This window comes from Ciconia boyciana, chromosome 3 (assembly GCF_034638445.1).
Source record: "Ciconia boyciana chromosome 3, ASM3463844v1, whole genome shotgun sequence".
NCBI lineage: Eukaryota > Metazoa > Chordata > Aves > Ciconiiformes > Ciconiidae > Ciconia > Ciconia boyciana.
The window spans coordinates 115,188,062-115,211,839 of NC_132936.1; the positions used below are offsets into that span (position 1 = coordinate 115,188,062).

Below are 23,778 nucleotides of genomic sequence, written 5' to 3' on the forward strand. Positions count from 1 at the left end.
TGCACCCAGCATTGTTGCAGCAGACCATGGTGTGCAGGGCTGGCAGTCTGCTGGCAGGTCTGCTCCTATGCTGTGAGTCGCTCAGACACTTGCTGTCTGGCCCTGTGTCCCACTTGGGGACCTCTCTACAGTGCTCTGTGCTTGGGACAGGCTGGCGGGGGTGTGCTGGGATCATGGTGACTTTGTTCCTCTCTTATTCCTGCCTTTTTCTCTCCCGTCTGTCTGTCTGTCCGTCCGTTCGTCTGTCTGTTTCTCTGCAGGCGTTTCTTTGAGGGAGTCTCTCATTCTGGTTCCCAGACTGAGATCGGCAGTCTGCACAGCCAGAAAGGGCAGGATCAAGAGTCGGGCAGCCCTGTGAGTTACACCACCACCACCACCACCACCCTTCCCTCCCCCGCCAGCCCAGCATCCCCACAGTCCCTGCAGCTCCCTCTGAGACCACAGCTCCTGGCAGCGCCTATCTGGGGCTGCTCCTTCCCTTCTTTCCTCTTCTTTTTCCCAGCACAGGCAGACAGGTAGCGATGGGGGGCATCCTCTGGGGCCAGTCCCAGGGGGACGTCAGGCTCCCCTGTGGGAGCATGTGTTCTATGAGGCCAGGCATGGGTCACTGGCAGCCGCCCTGCTCGGGGCACTCCATCCTCCTCTGACCCCACTCCCTGTCCCCCAGGGCGAGGCAGACAAGCGGAAGCCAGGAGTGCTGCGACCACAGGAAGAGCCAGGAGTGGAGGTCCCTGCAGTGGTGAGTCCAGGCTATGGGGTGTGGAGTGGGGCTGGAGCTCCCTCATGCCCCACCTTGCTTTCTGGGGTACCAGGGGTGCCCACCAGCCTGGGAGCAGGACTGGGGGGACAAGTAGGTTGGGCTGGAGAGCAGCAAGAGTGGAAGGAGGGTTAGGGTCTGCAGGAGATGCAGCCCAGCCCCCTCGAGGCCCTGCAGCCTTGGCTCTCTAGCAGGGCCACCAGGCCTATCCTGGATGGGGGCACCCATGGGTGCAGGGAGCAGGGCAGGGAGAGCGGTGTGTGCAAAGTGACTGTGTGTGGCCCTCAGGAGCTGGCTGCAGAGGAGCCATGTTCACGGCTGGCCCCCGCAGAGGCTGCCACGAGGGAAGGCAGTATGGACAGGCTGGCCCAGCTGGGCCCTGGGACCAAAGCTGAGCTCCCCAGTGCCGTGTCCCCCAGGTAAGGCAGGTCTGCGCCCCATGCCAGGGCTGAGAGGGCTCACGTTGGCTCTCTGGAGTGTGTGGGGGCTGGTGGAGATGGGATTTCCTCAACAGTGTTGCCTCTTCTGCTTCTCACTCACAGCAAAGCAGAGAGCAAGCAGTTGTGGCGTCCCCGCAGCACCTCTGTGAAGGACCGGCAGAGCTCAAAGGGACAGGGTGGCCGCGCCAGCAGCCTGGACAGCGAGAGCTCTCCAGACTCATGGCACAGCACCCAGGTGAGGCCCTGGAAGCCACCTCACCTGGCAGCTTCTCACTTGAGAGCCCTGCCAGGCCTTCAGCCATGGGCAGAGCAGCCAAGGCAGCTGGCTGGGGTTAACCTTCGTGGTGATGCTGTCATAGGTGCCCCGAAAGTCTGTTTACGATCAGCTGAACCAGATCCTGGTCTCAGATGAGCAGCTCCCTGAGAGCATTGTGCTGGTGAATGTCGCTGAGTGGCAGGGGCAGGTGAGTAGGCGTGATGGGAGCTGGATGCCTGGGGGGAGTTGTAAGCAGAGTCCCAGGGGATTCTCCCAACCATGGCAGGGTGTCCTAGGGAAACTGGCACCAGCTGTGCCCTCCTCTCCCCCAGCGTGGCCCTTCTTTCAGAGACACAGTGCATTTCACAGTGCTGACCTACATAGACAAGAGCCTGGTGTGTCTACTCCATCATCTGCCACACACCAGCATTGCTGGATCCTCAAAGCATGATGCCCTGAGCAGTCCCAGAAAGGCTGGTTAATGGACTGTGCCTTGTGTCCTCACTGCTTGGTCCTGGCTCCCAGTGACCACACTGGTCAGAGCTTTGTTGGATGCCCTGGCAGAGGTGCCAGACTCCCCCTGCTGGCACCAGGCCCAGGCAAGCAGCAGAGGTGCCGTTTCCCACTCAGAGATGGGAGAGCATAGCCTGCTGCTCCCACAGAGCATTAACTGCATTGTCAGAGCTGAGGTCTCTGGGCAGGGAGACATGTGAGGCCTTCCTGCCTCATGCTGATCACCATTGTGTCCATGTGAGGAGGGGCCCAGCGCCTGACGAGCGCCTGCCTCCCCCATGCATGGAGGAGTTGACTGCTGAAGGTGAGCAGGGCCGTGTATGTGTGTGCAAACATGCAAACAGCAGTTACATAAAGCACTGGTGAGACCCCTTTGGGATCCTGCAGCTACATCGGACATCCAGAAACAGTGCTGGAAAATCAAGGCAGGCTTTGTGGCAGAAGAAACAGCCACCAAGAATGGTGAGAGGCAGTGGAGTCTTGACCCAAGCCAGGCATCCTTGGCATGTTCCTGCTCTAGCTCATGTCCTGATGCGGAAAAAGGAGCAACGTCCATTCCCAGACCCTGTCGTGGCATCTTCTAAGCCCCCTTGTCTAGCATGACTGCCTGCTTTACCATTGTTCAGCTGCATGCAGACAGCTGAAGAGGCACAGAAGGATTTTGGAGTGCCACAATGGGAGAGAGCAAGGGAAGGGAGTGAGCAGAGGGGGACTGAGCCTAGAGCGGGGCCCTGCTGTGGCATGGCAGGATTTAAATCAGAGGGTCCCTGGACCAAACCCTTTGTCTCAAGGAGCACAGCCAAGCTCTTGGGACAGTTTTGCCCTTGCCATCACAGGGACGTGACTGCTGTGCTCAAAGGCGAGAGCAGGGGGCTGGGGCAGCCAGCCCCCTGCAGCAGAGCTGGGAGGAGCGGGGATGCTCGGGCATGCAGACAGGGGTGACCTGATGGTTTCAGCCCGCACGGCATGGGTGGGGACAGAGGCCCCAGCTCTATCCCAGGTGGCACAGGAGCCAGGACGGGCATGGGCTGATGCTGGCCAGCACAGCCATTGCCCCTCAGGGTGCCTTAACCCGAGCTCTCTGCATTGGCAGTATGTGAGTGAGCAGCTCCAGGCGCACAAGCAGTTGGTCGTATCCACCTGCTCCGTGGCGGACATCCAGGCAGCCTTCAACACCACCGTCTCCCGCATCCAGCGATAGTGAGTAGAGCTTGGGCTCAGCCTGGTGGCTCCTTATGACTGCAGAGAAGGGGTGGGAAGGGCTCTGGCTCCCCCAGGACTCGTTAGGACCCTTTGGGATTGTGGACACAACTATGGGAGCAGGTGTAGGCCCTGGGGAAAGCAGGGGACCCCAGTGGTGGTCGTACCCGTGGCAGTGCTCAGCAAGCTGGAAATTGTCAGCAATGGGTTTCTGATGCTGGGTTGGCTGACCTGGCAAGGCATGTCCCCTGCCCCCAGATCCACCTGCTGAGCCATTTCACATCCCTCACGGTCTCCTTTTCTCTCCCTTTGGCAGCTGTAACTGTAACTCCCACATGCCTCCCCCTGTGAAGGTGGTGGTGGCAGGGGACCAGAGCTACCTGAGCGTTGTCCTCCGTTTCTTTGTGGAGCAGCTGGCCAGCAAGACACCCGACTGGCTCAACTACCTTCGTTTCCTGCTTGTGCCTCTGGGTGAGAGCCACCGCGAGCCCGGCCCCAGGGTTGCCCTTTCCCACCAACCCAGGCTCCCCCGCCTGGAGCCAATGTCGCCCTTCTCACCCGCAGGCTCTCACCCTCTGGCCAAGTACCTGGCCTCGGTGGATAACAAATACAGCACTCTCTTCCTGGACGCAGCATGGCGGGAGCTGTTCAGCAGGGCTGAGCCACCCATCGCAGGTGAGGAGCAGGGCAGGCTGGGGCCAGCAGTGCCCTGAAGGGGAGCCCAGCTGCCACCGAGGCCCACACGGCTCTTTGCGCCCGCAGACACTGTGGACATTGCGGGCCGCGTTGCCCAGTTCATCGCTGGAGCCAGCCTCTCTCACCAGCTCCCCATCTCTGAGGCCATGCTGACGTACAAGCAGAAGAGGTGAGCATGGCCCCAGGGCACCTGTCCTGGCTCATGTGGCCCCAGTCTGGGCTATGCCCAGGACAGGGGCTGTGGGAGACAGGGGGTCAAGCGAGTGAGGCCTCGTGCTCTACTCTGCCGGCAAGCAGCGTGGTGCTGAGGGGAGCCGGGGTTCCACAGTGAGAGGCCTGCAGTGCCATCCCCTGCCACCCCCTGGTGCGCTTGGCCCCTCCAGCAGCTGTGGGCTGTGGCAGCCCCAACGGTGGGGACTGGCTGCCAGGGCAGGGCTGGGCTGGGGGCCGCGAGCCAGCACTGTGCCCGGGGGTTGACGCGCGTGTTCCAGCTGCACTCTCACCTCTCCCTTCTCTTGGTTTCTGGCACCCAAGGAAGAGAAGTCTCTATTTTGATTTTTATATCAGGTATTGGCTTGTGCTTGCTGTGCCGCTGCCTGGCCCCCTTCCCCTTCCCCCCATGTGCGTCCATCCCTCTTGCTGTGCAGAGGAGCCGTGACCCCAAAGTGGGGCAGGGCTGCCCTCCCGCATGCAAGCCCTCTCCCAGCACCGGAGGGGCCGACTCCTTGCCTCCTTGTGTAGTGTGCCCTGTGCTGCCATGTTGGGGACAGGGGGTCCCATGGGAGGGAGGGCAGAGGAGACAGTCCCAGTGGCTTTGAGCTAGCATTGACCCCTGCCAGCGTGGGGGTCCCTGGGCCACAAGGCTAGCCGCATGGTACTTGGTGCTCAGCACACCCAGACCCTGACCAGCCTCTCTTCCTTGTGCAGCCCTGACGAGGACTCCTGCCAGAAGTTTGTACCCTTTGTGGGGGTGAGTGTGTTGAGGGACCAGTGGGTAATTGGGGTTGGGGGGGAGGGGCAGTGCACAGCCTTACTGATGCTGGGGATCATCTGACTTGTCTGTCCTTGCAGGTGGTGAAGGTGGGCCTGGTGGAGCAGTCCTTCAGCGCCTCTGGTGAGTCTCTGTGAGCCCACAGTCCCTGGCTCCCTTCTCCACTGTGGGGAGGCCCTTGCTGGTGTTCCCCAGCCCCCCCTGACCCACACTCTTCCTCCCCAGTGGATTCGGATGATGCCACAGTCTGCACTCCCTCCCTGCTGAGCTCAGCACCAGCCACTGGTGGAGTGGCCCCCTATGGCAAGGAGACTGTGAGCACCCCGCCACCCTCCCCATCTGTCAGCAGTGGCCTCTCGGGTGCTGGGTAAGGAAGCCCCACTCAGTCTGAGGCAGTGGGAAGGTGGGAAGGTTTGAGGTGCTCGCTGGCCAGGCTGCCACGTCCTGGGGTTATTGGGCCAGTGTGCTCCCGGGGCAGGCTGCAGCTGGGCTGTGGGGAGGGAGAGGAGGAAGGACAGCATGGTGTGCTGCATGGTGCTGCCCATCTTGCCCAGGTCTCTGAGCCCTGGTGTGGAGGTGATGGGCCTGCAGGTGGACTACTGGACAACACAAGGGCTGGACAGGAAGAAGGAGGGCGAGAAGCGGGAGACGGGTATCAAGAACACACTCAAGAGCAACTTCCGCTCACTCCAGGTCAGCCGCATCCCCAGCACAGGGGAGCTGGTGCCCCCTAGCACCATGGCTATGACCGTGGTCACCAAGGAGAAAAACAAGAAAGGTAACCAAGCCCACCCTGGGGTGCTCTCCAGCTGTGGAGCCACAGTCCATTGCAAAAAGAGCAGGGGGGGAGCCCGCAGGAGGGCAGGGCTGAGACGCGGCCCAGCAGGGGCCAGTCAGCGCAGCCAGCCCTGGGGTGAGGGCTCCCACCCAGGGCCTGGTGGGGACATTCTAACATTGGTCCTGTCTGTCCTCGGCCCCCAGTCATGTTCCTGAGCAAGAAACCAAAAGAGAAGGACCTGGAGCCCAAAAGCCAAGTCATTGAAGGGATCACACGCCTCATCTGCACAGCCAAGCACCAGAACACCATGTTGCGAGGTGAGGGGAGGCGCAAGCCCCACAGGGCTGTAGGTGTCAGACCAAGCAGCATAGGCTGCCTGTGGCAGGGCTGTGCCTCACTGCACCCTCTCCTCTCAGTCTCCATAGATGGAGTGGAGTGGAATGATGTGAAGTTTTTCCAGCTGGCAGCACAGTGGCCAACACACGTCAAGTACCTCCCTGTGGGCATCTTTGGCTACTCGAAGAGTGTGTGAGATGTGGGGGCAGCCCTGGGATGGAGCTGCGGAGGGTCGCAGGAGGAGACAGGGAGATGGAGAGATGGACACGCTCTTGTCCCCTCTCTTCTGCGGCCCAGCCCCTGCCGGCTCTGCAGAGGGAGATACCACACCCGCACCGCTCCCTGTGGGCCAAGACCCGTGAAGGTGAGGCCAGTGAGACCGGGTCCGTGCACCCTCCAACACCAGCCAGGGCACCATGCCATCTGCCTCCCATGACCCCCAACAGCAGCCTGGGACAAGGGTTGGCACCAGCCAGCAGGGACCCAGAAAGGGCTCTGGGCCCCGCTCTCCCCAGATGTGCCTGCCAGGCCAGTTCCCCAGCCAGCCGGGGCCCCAGCTGGGCTGGGCCCAGGCAGGTTCTCCAGCACTGGAGCCAGCAGGATTGCTGGGAGTGGGGGGGGCAGGTGCTGAGCAGGGCCCACCAACCCTGTACCACCCCTTGCCAGCCCCGCTCTGCCAGCCTCACACTGCTGTGCCTGGCCCTGCCCTGCGAGGCTGAGCCTCAGCAGCTTTTCTAGTCCCACTGCAGCCCTGCTGCTGAGGCTGGCATAGCGCTGAGGCTGTCCCCAGGCTGCTGGGGGTCACCCTCATCTCCCCATCCTTTCCCAACCAGCCCTGCCCCATCGTGCTGCCAGCTGGAGGTGTGGCATGGGGGCACCTGGGTTTTTTTTTTTACAAGATTCTATTTTTTTTAAATTTATTGTACGGTTACTTTTCGGGATTAATTTTAATAAATTAATGCTGGTACCATTATGGCAGGGGGGTGTGTGTCCCTCGACGCCTGAGGGCATGGCTCAGGACAGCTGGGTGAGAACAAATGGGGGCAGGGTATGACTACTACCAATCACTTCAGCAAGCACAGCTGTCAGGGCTGCCTGGGCACAGCAAGCAGTGGTATGACCTGGCCCCACTCCCAGCCATGGGCGAGATGAGCTCTCCGACAGACAACAAACTGGGACTGGGTGGAGCTCGGCTCGTTTATTTAAAATAAAACCCACAAATACTCAGGAAGAGACAGACTGGACCAAGCCTGTGTTCTCCCAGCCCAGCCAAGTCCTTGTCTACCTGAAGGTAGAAAAAGTCTGTCGCCTTTCGGCAGAGGCTGGGCTTGCTGCTGTCTTGATCTCTACAGTCTGGAAGGCAACCTGGGGCTGGACCTGGGAGGTAGGGGGTGTTGTGGGCTCAGCAGAGATGTATTCCAAGACATGAGGCCTCTCCTCCTGGCGCCGGAGATAGCCCTGGTTCAGCAGGTGCAGGACACAGGACAGCACATCCACGCTGTGGCAGCAGAAGCTCAGGAACTGCAGCCCTGGACTCAACTCACCCTTCTGACAGGCATCAATCACCTACAGCAGCAAGGGAACCCCACACTGCAGTGTGCCACAGCATCCAGGTGGCCCCTCTCTCCCCTCAAGCCCTCCATACCCTAAACACCAGGTTGTCAATGTGGAGCTGCTTCTCCACCTTGAGGATGCGGGTGATGAGGCAGCAGAGGATGTTCCTCTTCCTTTCCAGGGCGCTGAGCTCAGCCCTCTCCGCCCGCAGGTACCTCTGCCGGGGCAGCAGCCTCAGGTGGCGGCCAGAGGCATGGGCCAGGGCTGCCTGGTTCAGCCGCAGTGCACCTGGAGCTAGCACCCGGCCCAGGGTCAGCCAAGCCCCGAGCTGGGCCCTGAAGGAGCCCCAGGACACACGTGGGGCTGTTGGACCCAACCCTGGGCCTCCCACTGCTGCCCGCACAGCTGTCAGCCCCATCCCTGACCCCACACACGGCCCCAAGCAACAGCCACACGCACAACCCCACACACAGACCTGAGACCCAGCCACCCACGCTGACCCACACCCCATGCACGGCCCCAAGCCCTAGCCCCACACACCACCCCCAGCCCTACACACAGCCTCAGGCCCCAACTTGACACACAGACCTGCGCCCCGAGCACCCACAGACAGACTCACCCCAGCCCACTTGTTTCCCCTACACGCTCATGCAACCCCTACCCCAGCACCCACTTGGGGCTTAGACCAGCACCTCCCCAGGGATGCCCCAGCCCCACACTCACCTCCCGGCATGCAGCTCCACACCAGGACGCCCTCGCCGTGGGTCAGCGGTGTCAGCGCGTGGTGCACCAGGTCAGCAGGGAGCCCCGTAGCCTGCAGCAGGGCCTCCACAGCCACCTCCTGCAGGAGGGCACGGGGAGGGGAGTGGCCAGCCAAGACCCACCAGCCACATGCCCAGCCAAACAAGGCGGGGGCCTGTGCCCCAGACACCACTGGAGATGCCACCGGAAGGGAGGACATGGCCCTGCTACACTCCAGCATCCGCTGCCTCCCTCACCCTCCCGCAACCCCAGCTCCTACCTCAGCGCTGTTGAAGCACAGCAGGATGTACATCTGCAGCGTGGACACGTGGAGGACGCAGTCTCCAAACTGCAGTTCAGCATGGCCCAGCCACGTCCACTGCAACCGCCGGGGCTTCGTGCACTCCCAGCCCAGCTGGCTCTGGCCTGCCAGAGACAGCATCAGCGCAAGGGCTGGGGGCCAGCCCTGACGGGCGCTCCCAGCACACCCCAGCACTCCTGACACTTCTGGCTGAGCCGCTGCGGAGGGCCTGGGCCCCAGCGAGACCACCCACGCACGCCCACTGCCGCGACACTCACTCCGCCTGCAGAAGTCGGCAAACTCATCCAGGGGAGAGCTCAGGTCCGCCGAGAAAAACCTCCCAGGTTCATCCATGTAGCAGGACGGGGAAACGGGCCAGCAGCGCGGGGCCAAGGCCAGCACCTTCACCTCCGGCACATCCGCCACCGACGCCGTCCCCAGTGCCTGGGCACATGGACACGACAGCGGCTCAGGACAGGCCCCAGGATCCCCGTGAGGAACGCGGGCGGCCCCCAGCCTCCTCACCCCACCTGCACGCTCACCTCGTCCAGGCCCATGTCTAGCTCCAGCAGCCGCTTGTCCTGCTCCTGCAGCTGGAAGAGGTAAAACTGCTGCTGGAGCTCCTCCGACTCAGCCAAGTTGCTCAGCATCTCTTGGGGGAAGCGGCTGGGGAAGCACAGCCCGATCTGGTCCACAATGGCTCCTTCCAGCCAAGACGGCCCTTGCGCCAGGAGCCGGTCCCCCAGGTAGTGCCTGCCACAGCCACCAGCGTCAGGTCAGGGGCTGGCCTGAGCCCCGTGGCCATCAGCCACCCGCCAGGAGACAGAGACGGCCCCGGCCCTGGCCTCACCCCAAGGCGCACGGGCCCGGCAGCACCTGTCTCCCCTCCCTGTCGCCAGCAGCGAATGTGCCTCCGCAGACTGGCAGCGCCCATGGGCCCTCACAGCCTTTCCCTCCACACGCCGGAGCCGGGAAAAGCAAAGCAGGAGCACCGCTGCCATGCCAGGCCAGGCTCAGCCACGGCCTCAGCACCTCCCGCGCCACGCCACGCCACGCCGCACCAGGCCCTCTGGTCCCGTGGAGACATGGCACCCCTCACCGGTAGAAGTGCTCGAAGGTGTGGGCGAGCTCCAGGCCACTGAAGACGACGAAGGGCTCCAGGATCTGCTGCAGCCGCTGCAGCGGCCCTGCGCTGCCCACAGCCCCATGGAGCTCCTGGATCTGCCCATCAAGGTAGCGGGCAAACTGTTCACTCACCTGCAGAGGGACAGGGCTGGCTGTGGAGGGGGCTCACCGGGTGGCTGCAGGGCCAGGCTGGGGGAACGCCCCTGGGGGGAGCAGCTGGGAAACCCTGGGGCTCTCAGGCAGGGGCCGAGGGTGCCCAGGCACCAGGCCGAGACAGAAGGGCACCGGGGTTGGGGCCGCGCCGTGACAAGCGTCACGCACCTGCAGTTGGGCACCATCCAGGACCACCGCAGGGCAGGGCTCCATGGCTCGGTGGGGGACCAGGACGTGGCCCACCCGGAGCTCGCCCCCGAGGCCAGGGCAGCCTCCCCAGCCTGCGCCCGGGGCCCCGGTGCCGGTGCCATGCTCTCTCGACTCACGTGCAGGGTGGTAAGGAAGGAGAGCTGAAGCAAAGCCCCAGCGAAGCCCTGGCCCAGGGCCAGCACAAAGGCAGCCTGCTGCCCAAAGAGCTCCTCTGTGGCACCGCGCAGGCGCTGGTACAGCCCGCAGTATCGCTCCACAAGGTCCGGCGCCTGCCCTGCCGCCTCCAGGAACCGCTGCACCTGTGGGACGCAGCACGAGAGGGGTGAGCCTCACAGCGGGACGTGCCCCGCGGCCCACGGGCACATCCGCAGCCCCAGCCTCGCTCTGCCGACACCAACTGCCCGGGCCCTGGCCAGGGGCCGAATAGAGGCCCCAGGGCTGAGTACAGGCCCCGGTGCTGCCGCGGGATACCGAGAGCTTGCGGAGCGGCGGGAGCGCAGCCCCGAGGGCTGGGCAGGGGCAGCGGGGGCAGGACAGAAGCGCAGCAGCAGCCCAGCAGGAAGTAAGTAGCCCGACACTGTACCGGTCTCCCAGCCTGCAGCACCAGCCTGGGCACAGGGCCAGGCTGGCGCCTGAGCCCCGCCAGGGTGGCAAGCGCGGCAGGGCTGTCCCCACACCCCTCTGGGTCCCGCGGAGGCCAGGTACAGCCCCGCACCCTCCCCACGCTCCCAGGGCACCGCCAGGCCCCGCTCCCCCCTACGCCTGCCCGGTGCGGGGTCCCATGCGCCCTCTCCGGCCCCCACGGCCGGCCCTCCAAGCTCTACCTGCTGCTGCACCACGCCACGCCAGCACTGCGAGATGCCCCACAGGCCGCTTGACTTCTCCACCGCCGCCTTCACAGCCCTGGCCGGCACCTCCTTGTTCTTGCCCTCCTTCCCACCTGCCAAGGGACAACCCCGGGCTCGGCGCGGCTCCGTGGGCAGGCTCCGCACGCTGACCGCCAACAGCCTCCCCTCTCCCTGGGGGCGCAGGGCAGAGGAGATGCCGGGAGGCACGGCCACTGCAAGGGCACGGCCACAAGCCTTGGGTGGCTCAGAAGCCCCCTGTGCCACAGGGCCCTCCCCAGAGCTCCCCAGCGGATGCCCACAGCCACAGCCCGGCACGCTGGACCACCATCCTCCCAGCCCCACAGGAGGGCAGCCCCTCGCTCACCAGCTGCTCTTGCTTCCTCTGGCTCTGGGCTGCCGGGGTCCACGTGCACCAGGAGCTGGGTCAGGCGCCGCACACGGGAACCGAAGACAGCGCCACGGCTCGTGGCACGGCGGGACGGCTCCGCGCTCTCCAGGTACTCACTCAGCAGCCAGGCCAGGGGCTGACGCCGTGGGGGTCTGCGAGGCCAACCAGACTCAGAGTGGGGTGCCTCCGCCCAGGGCACGGCGCGGACGGGCCCGGGAGAGCGCAGGGTACCTGGGCTGGTGATGCTCTGCACCAAGGGGTTCACCAGGGCCTCCCAGCACGTCCTGCCCAAGGCCCGGGCTGCCTCGTCATCAGGAAGGAAGCGGTCGGCAAAGCCCTGCTCGTGCTGCAGCGCCCGGTTCAGCCTGCAACACCGAGCAGGCGGCACACAGTGGTGCTGGGCACCCGCCAACGGCCGGGGGGACTCCCCCAGGAAAGCAGAGGGCAGCAGTCGCTCCCTGCCCTGCCCCTTGCCAGGCACGGTGGCTCCGCAGCCCCACCCGCCCCCAGCAGCCAGGGCCCCTCGCTGCCCCCAGGCCCTGCCCGCACTGGGCCCTGGGGCCCTTGCCAAACTGGGGTCTGTGAAGCGCCTGTGGCCACGAGATCCAGCCGGCCCCCGACCAACCTCTGCCAGGTCAGGACGTGCCGGCCCCCGCGGGGCACCTCTCTGGTGGGTTAGCCGTGCCCACGTGCCCAGCTTAAACCTGGGGGACCCCAAGGTGGCCCTGGCCCTCCGCGACCGCTGGTGGCCAGGGAGGAGCGAGGGCCCCTCCCTGTCCAGGCGGGACACCCAGCTGCTCCTCTCCTGGCCCTACGGTCCCCTCACGGGCTGCCAGCACCATCCCCCAGGCCCCGGGACAGCGGGGACGCGATGGCGCAGCCAGGAGACAACTCACCTGCCAAAGAGCTGCAGCAGTCGCCCCGGTCCCGGCAGATCTCCTGGCACCAGGCATGAGCCCGAGCAGTGCAGGAGAGGAACGTCCGCCGGCACAGCTGCTCCTTGAAGATGGGCCAGAAAGTGGGCTTGGGACCCAGCACCTCGATGCCACGCACACGTGTGTCAATGCCGCCCTACGGGAGAGCGCAACCCGCAGCTCCTCAGGCATGGCCCTGACGCCCCACGCTGCCAGCTCCCTGGCCCGGCCCCCTGCTCCCCTACCTGCTGGCACCGCTTCACCCGGATCTGGATGACGGGCCAGAAGCGGGTCATGTTCTCCAGCAGGATCACTCTGCTGTCGGAGGGCAGGACGGTCACCTGCAGGCAGACAGCGAGCCCTCAGCACGCCAGGCAGCGAGTGCCAGCCACCCTGCGTGCTCCCCTGGCCACCCCCCCCGTTAAAGCCACGACCTCCGTCCCCCCCAGCAGCCCCTACGCAGCCACAGGGCACCCCCGCCAGGGCCCCACTTTTGGCCCACAGCCCCAGCACACGAGCCCACTGCAGACTGGGCTGCAGGGCTGCCCATGCCCAAGTCTCCAGCACCTGCTGCCTCAGCCAGGAGGAGGCTCCTGCAGCACAGCTCCTGCCATCCCCACCTCCCTGTGGGGCACCTCCCAGGGCCCCAGCACCAGGGCGAGACCTTCACGGGGCACAGCAAGGACCGGACCACCGCTCCCATGGGGCCCCACGGCCTGAGCAGCCCGTGCGAGACTCACCGCGTTAAGCTCAGTTCTGATGGTGGCCGGGCTGTCTCCCCCCAGCACCACGACACGGGCCGGCATGTAGCTGGAGTCCTCGCTGGCCACCAGCATGCTCATCTCCCTGCAGCGCACCAAACACGGTGCTGCCCAGCAGTCCCCACCTCCCTGCCCTGGGCCCCGCCAGCCCCACGCACTGCTGCCCACGTCCAGCAACTCCCAGGATGGGGACCACTGGGGCAGGGCTCGCACAGATCCCCAAAGCTCTCTCCCTCCCCGCACGGCTGCTGGCCCTCCTGGCCCCCAGGCCCCCCGGCCCAGCCCCACCTGACCACCACACCACACTGCATGTGGACGGTGATGAAGTGGGAGCCAGTGCTGCCGTTTGACTCCCAGTACGTCTTGGGGTTCCCATCCGTGAGCTTGCTGGCCCGGTGGGGGTTGGAGGAGACCTGCACCTTCTCCCAACACTTGTCCTCCTTCACCTCCACGTTGGAGCCTGTGGGAAGAGCACGTGGAGCCTCCAGCCACAAGGCCAGCACGTGCCAGGCACAGGGCTCCAGCTCCTGCTCCCCGCGCTCACCTTGGCACAGGTTGCGCAGAAAGACGTCAAAGAAGGGGATGCTGATGGGCTGGTGGCTCCGGCGGTGCTCCTCAATCTGCCCCAGGACCAGCTATGGGACGGGGCAAGGCTCTTACCGGGCAAGGCCCTGGGTCCTCCTCCCCTCGCCCACCGCAGGGCTGCAGCAGGCAGAGAGCAGAAGGCTGCCCCTCGGTGCCGGGGACAGCTGGATGGCCCCAAAACCCGGAGCCCCAGCGCAGCCGGGCCTCCCCAGGCCCACCTGGATGCAGCCAGCCAAGATGCTGGTCGTCAGCTTCTTGTAGAGGCTGGCATACTTCTCGCAGTCAATCACCAGGTCGAGCAGGGCTGGCGCCAGCGACGGGGCCACGCCGTGCTTGTCCAGGGCTTTGGACAGAGCCTCGCGGGTGCCCACACGGCACATCGCCACCGTGCAGTCCTTGCTGGCGGTGGCCAGGCGGTGCAGGAAGCCAACGAACTCCTGCACCACCTGCTGAGCAGGCAGCCGTGAGCGGCCAGGCCAGTGCCGGGAACCCGCCAGGCCCCAGCAGCGGGGTGCTGCAGTGCTCCATCCCCTCCACCCCGACACCGTGGCAGCGCCCGCGAGCGCCTGGCCGGGCATGGCACTGGGCACGCCAGCCGCCGGCACGTAGCCACGGCCGGGACAGCCGCTCCCCGCCTCTCTCAGCATGTCGGCCACGACAAGGCCGGGCTGCTGCAGGCAGGGACCCCGCTTCACCAACGCCAGGCCCGGCTGACGCACGGCACGCCCTCACCTCTCGGTCACTGCAGTGGGCACTCAGGGAGGACAAACAGGGCTCCACACACTCGTGCCAGGGCAGCACATCCTCCTGGTAACTGTCCAGGAACTTGTTCAGGATCCTGCGTGACGGAGGGGGCCCACTCAGGCCGGGGCACACAGACAGCGGTGCCAGAGGCAGCCCCGCATCCCTGCCCCACTGGGAAGGCCAGCACCCCACAGGGACTGGGAGCCAAGGCTCCCCAGGCACCTCGGACACCCCACCAGCACCCAGGCACGTGCTGCTCTGTCCCCACATGGCCCTGCGCCCCAGGACACCCCAATCAGCACTCGCATATGTGCTGGGGTTGCACCTGCACCTGCCCCTGCCCCGGTGAAGAAGAACAGCCCCACCAGGACCCACAAACATGCACCGTGTCCCCCCAACATCACCACCGGCACCCACACACCTGCTGCGGAGGCCCCAGACCCCCACCAAATGCCCCTGGACCCACCTGAGGATGCTCAGGCTCACAGCCTTCTCTGCCCCCAGCAGCTCAAAGCTGCGCAGCAGCAGCCTGAAGCACCTGTGGTCCTGCAGCAGCTGGGCCACCTCGCCAGAGGGGACGGGGCCTTCGCCACAGAGCTGCCGCTCTAGGGCCACCACCACGTCCTTGGACAAGATGCTGTCCCCCAGGCCACCCAGAAGCGTCTGCATGTCCCTCAGGTCCAGTGGGGCCTCTCTGCCTGCCATGACAAGGACACACGGGCCCAGCCCAGGCACTCGCTTGAGAGGCACCAGCGGGGTGCTCTGCCCTGGCAGGTGAGGCAGCCCTGCCCACTGCATCCGTGGGGCCATGGCGTGGCGGGGGGTGCGCGTGGAACGCTACCTGCCATCTCCAGGCCCAGGGGTAGCCGGTGCTCCGCAAGGCGGTTGATCACGCCGAGGGCCAGCATCGCGTGAGGGCAGCCAGCGCTCTGCCTGTCCCACCAGCAGCTCTGCAGCACCGTGGGGAGATCGCAGCTTGCCAGCTGCTCCGCCAGGCCACGGTGGCCGTCGATCAGCATGTTCACCACCAGCAAGCCGTTCTGCACCCCTGAGGAGCCCCTGCAGGGACAGAGCGATGCGGGTGCCTTCCTCCCCCAAGGACGGAGCCTCCCCTGCGCTCACAAGCCACCTGCCTGCCTCGCCCGCCCCCCACCCAGAGGGTCCCCCCCACCCCCAGCTGCTGTCCTCACCCTGCCCCTACCCTGGGACCCTCTGCATGGTGCTCATGGCAGCAGGGATGGCACGCAGCAGGCTTGCCGAGCCCTCGCTGGAGGCAGAGCCAATGCTGGCAAAGATCTCCCGCATCATCTGCGCGTCGGCATGGTTCAGGGGCAAGGGCTTCCCGCCGGCACCTCCTGGCTCGCCAGCCACAGCTCCCACCAGTACCTTCAGGGCCTGCAAGGTCAACAGCACTCAGTAGGGCAGCGGGCATCTCCACCACACCCAGGCGAGCCTGCACCCTGCCCGCCCACCTACAGCATCCCCTCTGCCACGCTCACCGCCAGGCCAGCCTGCTGCACCAGGGCAGAGGAGCCATGCTGCTGCATGCAGGCCAGCACAGCCCGCACACCGCCCTCCGTGGCAAACCGCACACGCCAGTCGTACTTCGCCATGAGCACGGCCAGCAGCCGCAGCGTCACCACCACCAGGGCCTTCTCTGCCACCTCAGTGCTCAGCAGCTCCACTGCCACCTTCACCAGCTTCTCCCTGCATGGGAAAGGACACCTCAGGAGGAGCCTCCTGGCACTGCTGCTGGCACGCTGGCACCCTGGGCCCTGCCAGCCACCTTCTCCCTGCCCACATGGCTCCACCCCAGCTGGGTCAGCCCCAGGAACGAGACCGCCTGGGACAAAGGGACACAAGATCCATCTCTCTTCTCGCTGAGCACGCAGGGACGTACCGGCCTTCACACTTCCACTGCTACCTCCTGCACTCCCACCCTGCCGAAACAGCCCTCCCCAGCCAGCAGGAGGGGTGCGCAGCACCCCATAGCTCACCCAACACTCCTGGTCCCCAGCCCGCCCTGGGCTTTGCCGACTTGCTGCTCGGGCTCAGGCTCCTCCTCCAGGATCTTCACGATGTGCTTGAGCCCGGCTAAGCGCAGCCCCACCTCTGAGCTGCTGCTCTGGATCACATCCACCATGGCTGCAACCTTGGCCAGCGAGCCCCTCTCGCTCACCCCCTTGGAGCTGACCAACGCTGGAGGGAGGGAGGCAGGGACACAGGCGTCAGGGCAGCAGGAACAACCCCAGCAACTCCCGGGGTGCCATGCACCCACAGACCCAGCACCCACAGGCCCCCCCCTCCCCAGGCAACCTCCGGGTGCCTCGCCTCGCCTCCCATGCCCTGCCCAGAGCCTTCCTCCGTCGAGACAACGGAGCCGCCTCCAGCATCATGCATGTGCCCCAGTGCATAGCAGGCAATTACCTTTGATCTGCTCCTCCATCACCTCCGGGAAGAACAGCCCTTCCCTCGCAAGGAGCTCGCTGAACAGCTGGGAATCCGACTTCACCGCCACAGCGGGGGCTCGGGGAGGCACTGTGGCTGCGGAAAGGTCTTCCTTCACTGCCTTGGCCGTCGTGGCTTCAGGGCTAGTGCTCCCGCAGCTGGCACCCTCCGAGGACACCACGGTGCTCCCTCTGCCATCCTGCTCGGCCCCTCTACCGAGGAAGTATTTGGCGTAGATGTGGGAGCCGCGCAGGTCACGCTGAGCGCTGCCCTGGCACCGCTTCTCCAAGACCAGCAGCACCTTCTGGGCCAGCTCCACAGGTACCGACAGCTGGATCAGGGCTTCTTCATCCACCTCCAACAGCTAGACAGGTGGGGTCAAGTTAAGCCTCACAGACTTGCCACAGACCCCGTGCCCCTTGTGATGACCAGTGCCGGAACGGACAGAAAGGCTGCACCACCGGAGGCCCCCAGGGCCATTCCCCAGTGCCACCCTCCCCTGGCTGTCCCCAACCCCGCTAACACCAGCCCAGACCTCCCACCTGTACTCACCACCCAACCGCAACCAGCAGAACCACCCCATGGGCTTGCCTCGCCTACCCAAACCTCGCTGGACACAGTCACTCTTCCAGGGTCATGGGAGACTGCGTTTCCTCTCATCTCTCCTCACCCCTTTCCTGTGCCCGGCTCCCCACACTTTTGCCATCCCCCGCTCACCCTCCCATTTCAGTCCCATTTCAGTCCCCGTTCAGGCTGTCCCTGTGCAGCTCACGCTTGCCCTCTCCTCCTCCGGGCCCGGTCCCTTCCCTAACATTCTCCCTCGCTCCCTCCCTCTCATTTCCCCACCGCAGGCTCTGGCCCATACCTGCTCTCCCCAGTTCTGCTGGATGAGGCAGGCGATCTCTTTCTGCTCCTGCGCTTCCAGCTTCTTCACGAAGAAGAGCAGCTCCCACCACTCGGCACGGCTCAGGATCTCTGCAGCCTTGGTCGGCTGCTCCCCCAGGTAAGGCAGGGAGTACAGCCCCCCAAAGGGCTTGCAGAAAAACGGCTGCGCAACTGCAGGAGAACAGAGCAAGGAAGGGCACTGTCAGCTCTGCCAATTCCCCCATCCTCTGCTGCACACCCCACGTTCCCCAGGGAAAGAGCTCATGCAGACCATCTGGGCAGAAGAGATCCCCACCGTCCCACAGCCTGCTGTGGGAAAGGGAGGTGACAGGAGGGCAGCAAGAGAGGGAGAACATGCTGGGAGGAGACACCAGAAGCTGTAGAGATGGGGATTACCATCTTCACTTGAACCTCTTTGCGCTGTAGAACAGAAAAAGCACACGCTCAAAATGGGCACCTCTAGCTCACTGCTCCCCCAACCTGTTCCCACAGTGCCTGGACCAGCCAGGGCAACGCACTCAGACATCCAGCACCAGCAGAATTCACAGTGCCAGCGTGCAGCTGCAGATGGGCTGGGGAGAAAAGCTGCAGGCCCAGCTGACAGGCTGCTCACCTGCTGCCAGTTTGTGGCTGTGTGTCAGGGTGGACACTTTCTCCTGGCCCTCATGCTCCTCTTGCCCTGAAGGGCCAATGATCTCCACCATGTGCCAGTGAACCCAGTATGTAGAGCCCAGGGCTTGCCAGTACACCTGAGGAGAAGAGCCCAACACACACCCAGCTGAGGGAAGGCAAACCCAACCCCACTGCTCCCATGCAAGGCTGTGTGCTTCCTACAGCACAACAGAGCAGACAGGCCCCTTGACAGCCCCTGCCCTCCCAGCAGAGGCTACCTGCACAGGCGGTGTGCCGTCGTTGCTCTGGCGGAAGTCACCCTCGTCACCCGCGCTGACCTGCTCGTAGTCCTCCAGCATGCGCACCCTCATGCCGCACACCAGGTTCGCCTGCACATACTCCACGTAGCTGCTGCGGCTTGGGAAGGCTGAGCGCGTCTTGAAGATGCTGGGCTCTTTTGGTGGGGGAGTGGGGGCTGCTTGAGTAGTGGTGCAGGACGTGGCTCTGTGCTGGAAGATGGAGCGGGTGGTGCGAGGCCGCAGCTCCTGTTGGGGCAGCAGCTCTGGCTTGCAGCTGCGGTCCCAGCCCATCACATGCACCAGCTCCAAGATGAGATTTGCCATAGCCATGCTGAACTCAAACTCCTGCTTCACACGGCTCCTCTCCTCAGTGAGCAGGCTGGGCACAGCGCAGTCCTGCTGCTCCCCTCCCTGCTCCACGCCACTGCTGAGCTTGTCCATGAGAGAAGTGACACACAGGTAGCGCTTCACCAGGACGAACAGCAGCTTCCCGGGGATCTGCAACAAGCACAGCTGTCAGACTCTAGCCTGTAGAGCACCTCCAGCCCCCAGCTCCCTTTGAGCCACCAGTTCATCCACAGGCAGGCTCCTGTGATAGCTCCGGACCAGCAGGCAGCAGCACAGACCTCTCAGCCCACTCTCGTCTCCCTGCTCAGAGACAAGGCTCTCCACGCGTTTCTCCACCACCCCCCCAGCCTCAAGCCAGGCCCAGATCCTGTGCCAGCTCTCCCAATACCCAGTCCTCCTCAGCCGCCCACTGCTGACTACCCTCCTGTCCCAAACAAGGACACCAGCTCTGGCCCCCCACTCTCACCCCTCCTGACCCCTAAAGCCCACAGGCCCAGGGCTGGCAGGGCCTGCCGCTACCTGGGGAAGGTGAATCCCCTCAAAGGACATGCAGTGCTCTTCAGAGGATGTTGTCTCAGCAAACAGCTCCAGTAACGTGTAGCGACTGTCAAAGTCCATGTGCTGCTCAATGCCATCCTGCTGGCTCAGGGACAGCAGGACATAGGCCCAACTCCCTGCAACAACAACAGAAACCCTTCAGGCCCCATAAAGACAACCCTCACCCTACCCTCCCTGCGCGAGATAGGCTTGCAGGCAAGGAACAGCTTTGCTGCTCAGTGTAACCTGGAACCATGTTCTATCCTTTAATCTGGATTGGCAACACTTTGCTCCACCAAATAACACTGCATTTTTTCTACCCCTAACGCTGCAAGATTCCCCCAAAGCAGCAACCCAAAATAACTGACTCCAGAACAGGGTTCCAGGGAAGAAAAAAATTAAGTTTTAACCTGAATCAGCCCCCATCTGCCCCACTGGAGAGCCACATGAACTTGGGCACCTGGACAGGGAAAAGCCAGATCTCTTGTGGGACACACCACCACCAGCAACCTTCCAGGTGCACCCAAGCCTCATCAGGCACTTCTGAGCCATGGCAGCTCCTCTCAAATGAGAGGACTGGGTGAGGACCAGCCTCTACCCACCAGGGCTTTGCCAAGCCCCTTGACACAGGTCTTCATTGTAAGGGTATGTGGAAGGAGACTGTGCTCCTTTAAGTGTATCCGGTCAAGGACCTTTTCACTATAAAAAGGGATAGTAAGAAGGAAGCCATAAACAAGAACATAAAGAGTCACAAACCTGACTGACAAATGCTAATGGAGGCAGTGAAGAGAAACAAATCTGGTCAGTCACACTAATTAGTAAGGACATCTGGAGTGTGAGAATGACTATTTTTCAGAAAGATTATCTGACTAAGAACCTTGTCAAATTGGGATGATAAGGAAAGGGAGGTAGACAAACACACAGAGACATAAAACCTGACCAATTATCATTAACAAAGACAATAACCAGCAACAAACTCAGTCAGCTGCACTAATTGACGGGCTATGCAGAAACTGCAGGCTAACTGAGACTTTGCAACTGATAAGGATGTAACCCTGAGGGTCCGGGATGTTAGGGTGGGCTCAGTGAAACTCTGCCAACAGACAGGGCGATGTGCATGGGAAGGGAATCAGCAAGGAGCACAGAGAGGGCTGCACAGAAAGGGGCACAAAAGGGGCCAGTTGTGTGTAAACCGTGGCCGGTCAGTGTACTTGTCTGACTGAGCCCTGCGCCTGATTGCCGCAGTCTGTCCTACTTTCTTACATCCTCTTATTAAATCTTTTCTAACTATCTCTCTATCCCATGTGTGTGTGTGCTGCAAGGACTGAGTGCCAGCTACTGGTGAGACCTGCGTGTGCGAGTGGAATTGGATGCCAGCAGGTGGAACCTGACTGGGGGTGTGGGAGCCACGCAGCCTGTGGTGTCAGCAACTGGAGCGAGCGAGGGTCTTGGCGTTAGCAGTTGGAGGGGCCATTGCTCTCTGGATCCAGGGAGGGTCCCACAGACCTTGAGCCGGAGTGCTAGCTATCGGGGAGACTGGAGTAGAGTGGACTGGGTGCCAGCTACTGGAGTGAGACCAGGGGTGTAGGCGCGTGGCCTGTGGTGCCAGCTACTGCGAGTGTCTCAGTGCTAGTGACTGGAGCAGGTGGGGTCCTCGGCCAACAGCCACTGGGGAGGGAACGGTGCATGTCCCAAAAAAGAGCTAGTGGGAAGGAGGCAAGTGAGGAGCTCAGCACCAGCAGCTGAAGCAGGACTGCAGTACCCAGTGCTATAGGGGCGAGGGCAAGCGTCTGTATCTTCCCCAGCCCTGCTGTGCATGGGGTGTGCGTGTAATTCGTTAGCAAAACATGCTGGACTAGCTGGCAAGTAGGAGGCCCTTGGGTCCAGGCCATGGTATGAGGTGGGAGGTGGTCTGTGCTGGAAGTCCAAAGGGACTTGTGAATGTGGACTGCGTAAGGGACAAGTGTCTGAGTGCTACATGTCTGCTAGCAAGCATCGGGTTTGACCAGCTGGCAAGCAGGGGGACCCCCTGAGGCGGGTAGAGAGGGGCTCGGATCCAGGCAGGGGTGCCAGGCAGACAGAGAGGCTGTGCTGGTACTCAAGGAATCTGTGAATGTCTGTGTGCTTGTGAACCTGGAGAGTGCTGTGTATGCTGGCACGAGCGTCTCTGCCAGCCGAAGAGGAGGAGGGGACTTGGCTGTCTGTGCTTGTGTTTATGAGTCCTGTATGTATGTGCCGTTGAAGGCAGCACCTTATCTATGGCCAGCTGTGTCAATGTCCTGTGTGTGTCCGTGTGTCTCTGGGATAGGTGCTCAGCTTTGCTACTGGTTAAACCTGCAAACAGGAAAGAGGCAGCTGCATCCCTCAGCCTGAGGGACCCCGGATCCCCGGGCTGGGCCCCAGTGGCAGGGCAGGAGAGGTGCTGGGCCTGCTGGAGGAGACAGCCACTCCTAATCTCCCTTAACAGTCCTAACAGTTGATCAGCATCCCAGCTCAGGAACCTGCCAGGGGAAAGAACTCCCCGGTCTTAGAGCACCCCACACAACCACGACCGAGGAGCCGCTTGGAAGCTCCAAAACTTCCCCTTTTGCCAACAAGCCCCGAGACACACTGCTTCCCAGGCATCCCACACCTACAGAAGGACTGGCACCCCTCAGCTGCCCAGCAGCACCTCCTCAGTGGCACTGAGCAGCAGCAGCCCCCACCTGCATCATGCGAAGCCAGGGCCCTCAGCATCTTGCCAGCACTGCGGCGGATTTGCTTCTCCTTGTGGCACAGCATCTTCATCAGCAAGTCGAGGGCTCCCGTCTCCTTGAAGGCACCCGCCAGCGAGCCAATGCTGGCGTACGCGCTCAGCACGTGGATGGTGTTGAGGATGGAGGACTCGGGAGCCCCGGTTTCGGCCATCTGCCGGCCAGCTCGCTGCACCAGGCTCCTGACATCGGCCTTCATCTCCAGCAGCGAGGCTTCATCCAGCGGGACATCTCCAGCCAACGGGCTGGCTGCCTTCTCCTCTTTCACCCACTGCCCTTCCAGCTTCCTCTTGCCCAGCAGCGCCGGGCAGCTGGCACAGACCTCTTCTGCAGACATCCACATCAAGATGTTCTCCGGCTTGGTCTCTGCAGAGGAGGCACTGCTGCCTCCCACTGCTCTCTCTTCCAAGCTGATGATACTCCACTGGATCAGGTACTCAGGCTGGCCGTCGTGGCCTCGCCGCTGCCGGAGCAGCTTCTCCGGGTAGGCCTGCAGTTTGGGTCCCAGGTGCACAAGCAGGTTGCCATTATGCCTCTCGTTCACCATGACAGGAAATGTGCCTGCAAAGACAGAGGGGAAGCAGGAGCTGGGGAGAGGTGGCTGAGGCACGGGCTTTGCTATGGCTAGAAATCTATGATCCTGTGGGTCACAGTGCTTGTAACGTGGCGGCATAACAGATAAAATGTGCTACTGTACTGATTGTACTCAAGGTCAGTGCCGTAAGCTCGTAACACAACAAGACTACTGAAGTATGAGATATGGCTTGCTTTTTCCTTGGAAAACAGCATACATGCAGCAACAAGATAACAGGGCAGGACACAGTGATCTTTGGACTGTTAAACGGGCTGTGGGCACAGCAGGAACACGGACAGCAGTACCCAAGGAAGACAGCTTTTCCCAGGAAGCTCACAAATATGCTGTAAAACCTGGCCGTGTGCTGACAGAGCTCCCCAAGCCAGGGGGAGCATGCATGCTGGCCCCGAGCACCAGCGCAAGCCTGTGCTGGAGGGCTTCGTTGCACACGACCCAGCCGGCACTGGAAACACAGTCCAGGAACAGGCCTGTGCCCTGGCCACCCCGGTTCCCGGGACACGCACCTAAGGGCGGGCGGCACGGCAGCACAATTACCGGGGAGCGGGCTTGCATGGGCAGGTCCCGCTGGCGGTAGGAACAAAGCTCCTTCTAAGAGTGAGCCAAGCGAGAGCTCCCAGGGCACCGAGAAGCGCCTGGCCCCGCCCGGTGTGGCCTGGCCTGGCTGCCACAGCCCCTCCCCGGCCACGCCGGCGGGCCGGGCTACCTTACCTCGGGGCTCCGGTACCGAGGCCTCCCGCAGGGCTCCCCAAAAAGGAAAGGCCCGGGACCGCCCCAGGATAGCTCCCCTCGAGGCGCTTGCCACGCCAGCCCAGGCCTGTCCCGTCCCGTCCCCAGCCCGCCGCCCTCCACCGCGGGGCCGGGCTGGGCCGCGCCGCGTTACCTCCAACACCGCTCCCACGCCGCTTCCGGGTCGGCGAGCGCGCATGCGTAGCGGCCCGCCCGGACGGAAGCCGCGCGGGGCCAAGCTTCGCCCGCCAGCGGCCCCGCCCCCGCTGGCTGCGCCGGGGCAG

At 63.5% G+C, this 23,778-nt stretch overlaps 2 protein-coding genes across 2 annotated transcripts in view; one reads left to right on the forward strand and one right to left on the reverse strand.

The window, feature by feature from the left end:
- LOC140649674 (phosphofurin acidic cluster sorting protein 1-like) overlaps positions 1–6,920 on the forward strand; it is a 70,108-nt gene extending 63,188 nt beyond the window's left edge. The window contains exons 10-24 of the mRNA XM_072857183.1: positions 261–354; positions 668–739; positions 1,046–1,176; positions 1,300–1,432; positions 1,557–1,661; positions 3,060–3,166; positions 3,483–3,637; positions 3,731–3,841; positions 3,929–4,031; positions 4,790–4,832; positions 4,934–4,976; positions 5,079–5,220; positions 5,408–5,631; positions 5,835–5,948; positions 6,048–6,920. Coding sequence (XP_072713284.1) covers positions 261–354; positions 668–739; positions 1,046–1,176; positions 1,300–1,432; positions 1,557–1,661; positions 3,060–3,166; positions 3,483–3,637; positions 3,731–3,841; positions 3,929–4,031; positions 4,790–4,832; positions 4,934–4,976; positions 5,079–5,220; positions 5,408–5,631; positions 5,835–5,948; positions 6,048–6,163 — 1,693 coding nt within the window. The 3' untranslated portion in view covers positions 6,164–6,920. The remainder of the gene's footprint in view (positions 1–260; positions 355–667; positions 740–1,045; positions 1,177–1,299; positions 1,433–1,556; positions 1,662–3,059; positions 3,167–3,482; positions 3,638–3,730; positions 3,842–3,928; positions 4,032–4,789; positions 4,833–4,933; positions 4,977–5,078; positions 5,221–5,407; positions 5,632–5,834; positions 5,949–6,047) is intronic.
- Positions 6,921–7,150: 230 nt separating this feature from the next.
- Positions 7,151–23,762, reverse strand: LOC140649675 (cullin-9-like). The gene is given in 33 exon segments (XM_072857184.1): positions 7,151–7,533; positions 7,613–7,815; positions 8,245–8,362; positions 8,543–8,688; positions 8,842–9,007; positions 9,106–9,316; positions 9,663–9,820; positions 10,168–10,350; positions 10,876–10,991; positions 11,264–11,422; positions 11,425–11,439; positions 11,519–11,652; positions 12,184–12,208; positions 12,211–12,358; positions 12,447–12,542; positions 12,942–13,047; positions 13,251–13,422; positions 13,507–13,597; positions 13,766–13,996; positions 14,280–14,385; positions 14,758–14,989; positions 15,133–15,350; positions 15,493–15,686; positions 15,791–15,998; positions 16,289–16,490; positions 16,719–17,103; positions 17,605–17,795; positions 18,021–18,044; positions 18,238–18,373; positions 18,515–19,033; positions 19,403–19,557; positions 22,126–22,734; positions 23,649–23,762. Coding segments are annotated over 32 exon segments (5,928 nt in total). The 5' UTR covers positions 22,721–22,734; positions 23,649–23,762; the 3' UTR covers positions 7,151–7,248.
- Between the last annotated feature and the right edge of the window lie 16 nt (positions 23,763–23,778).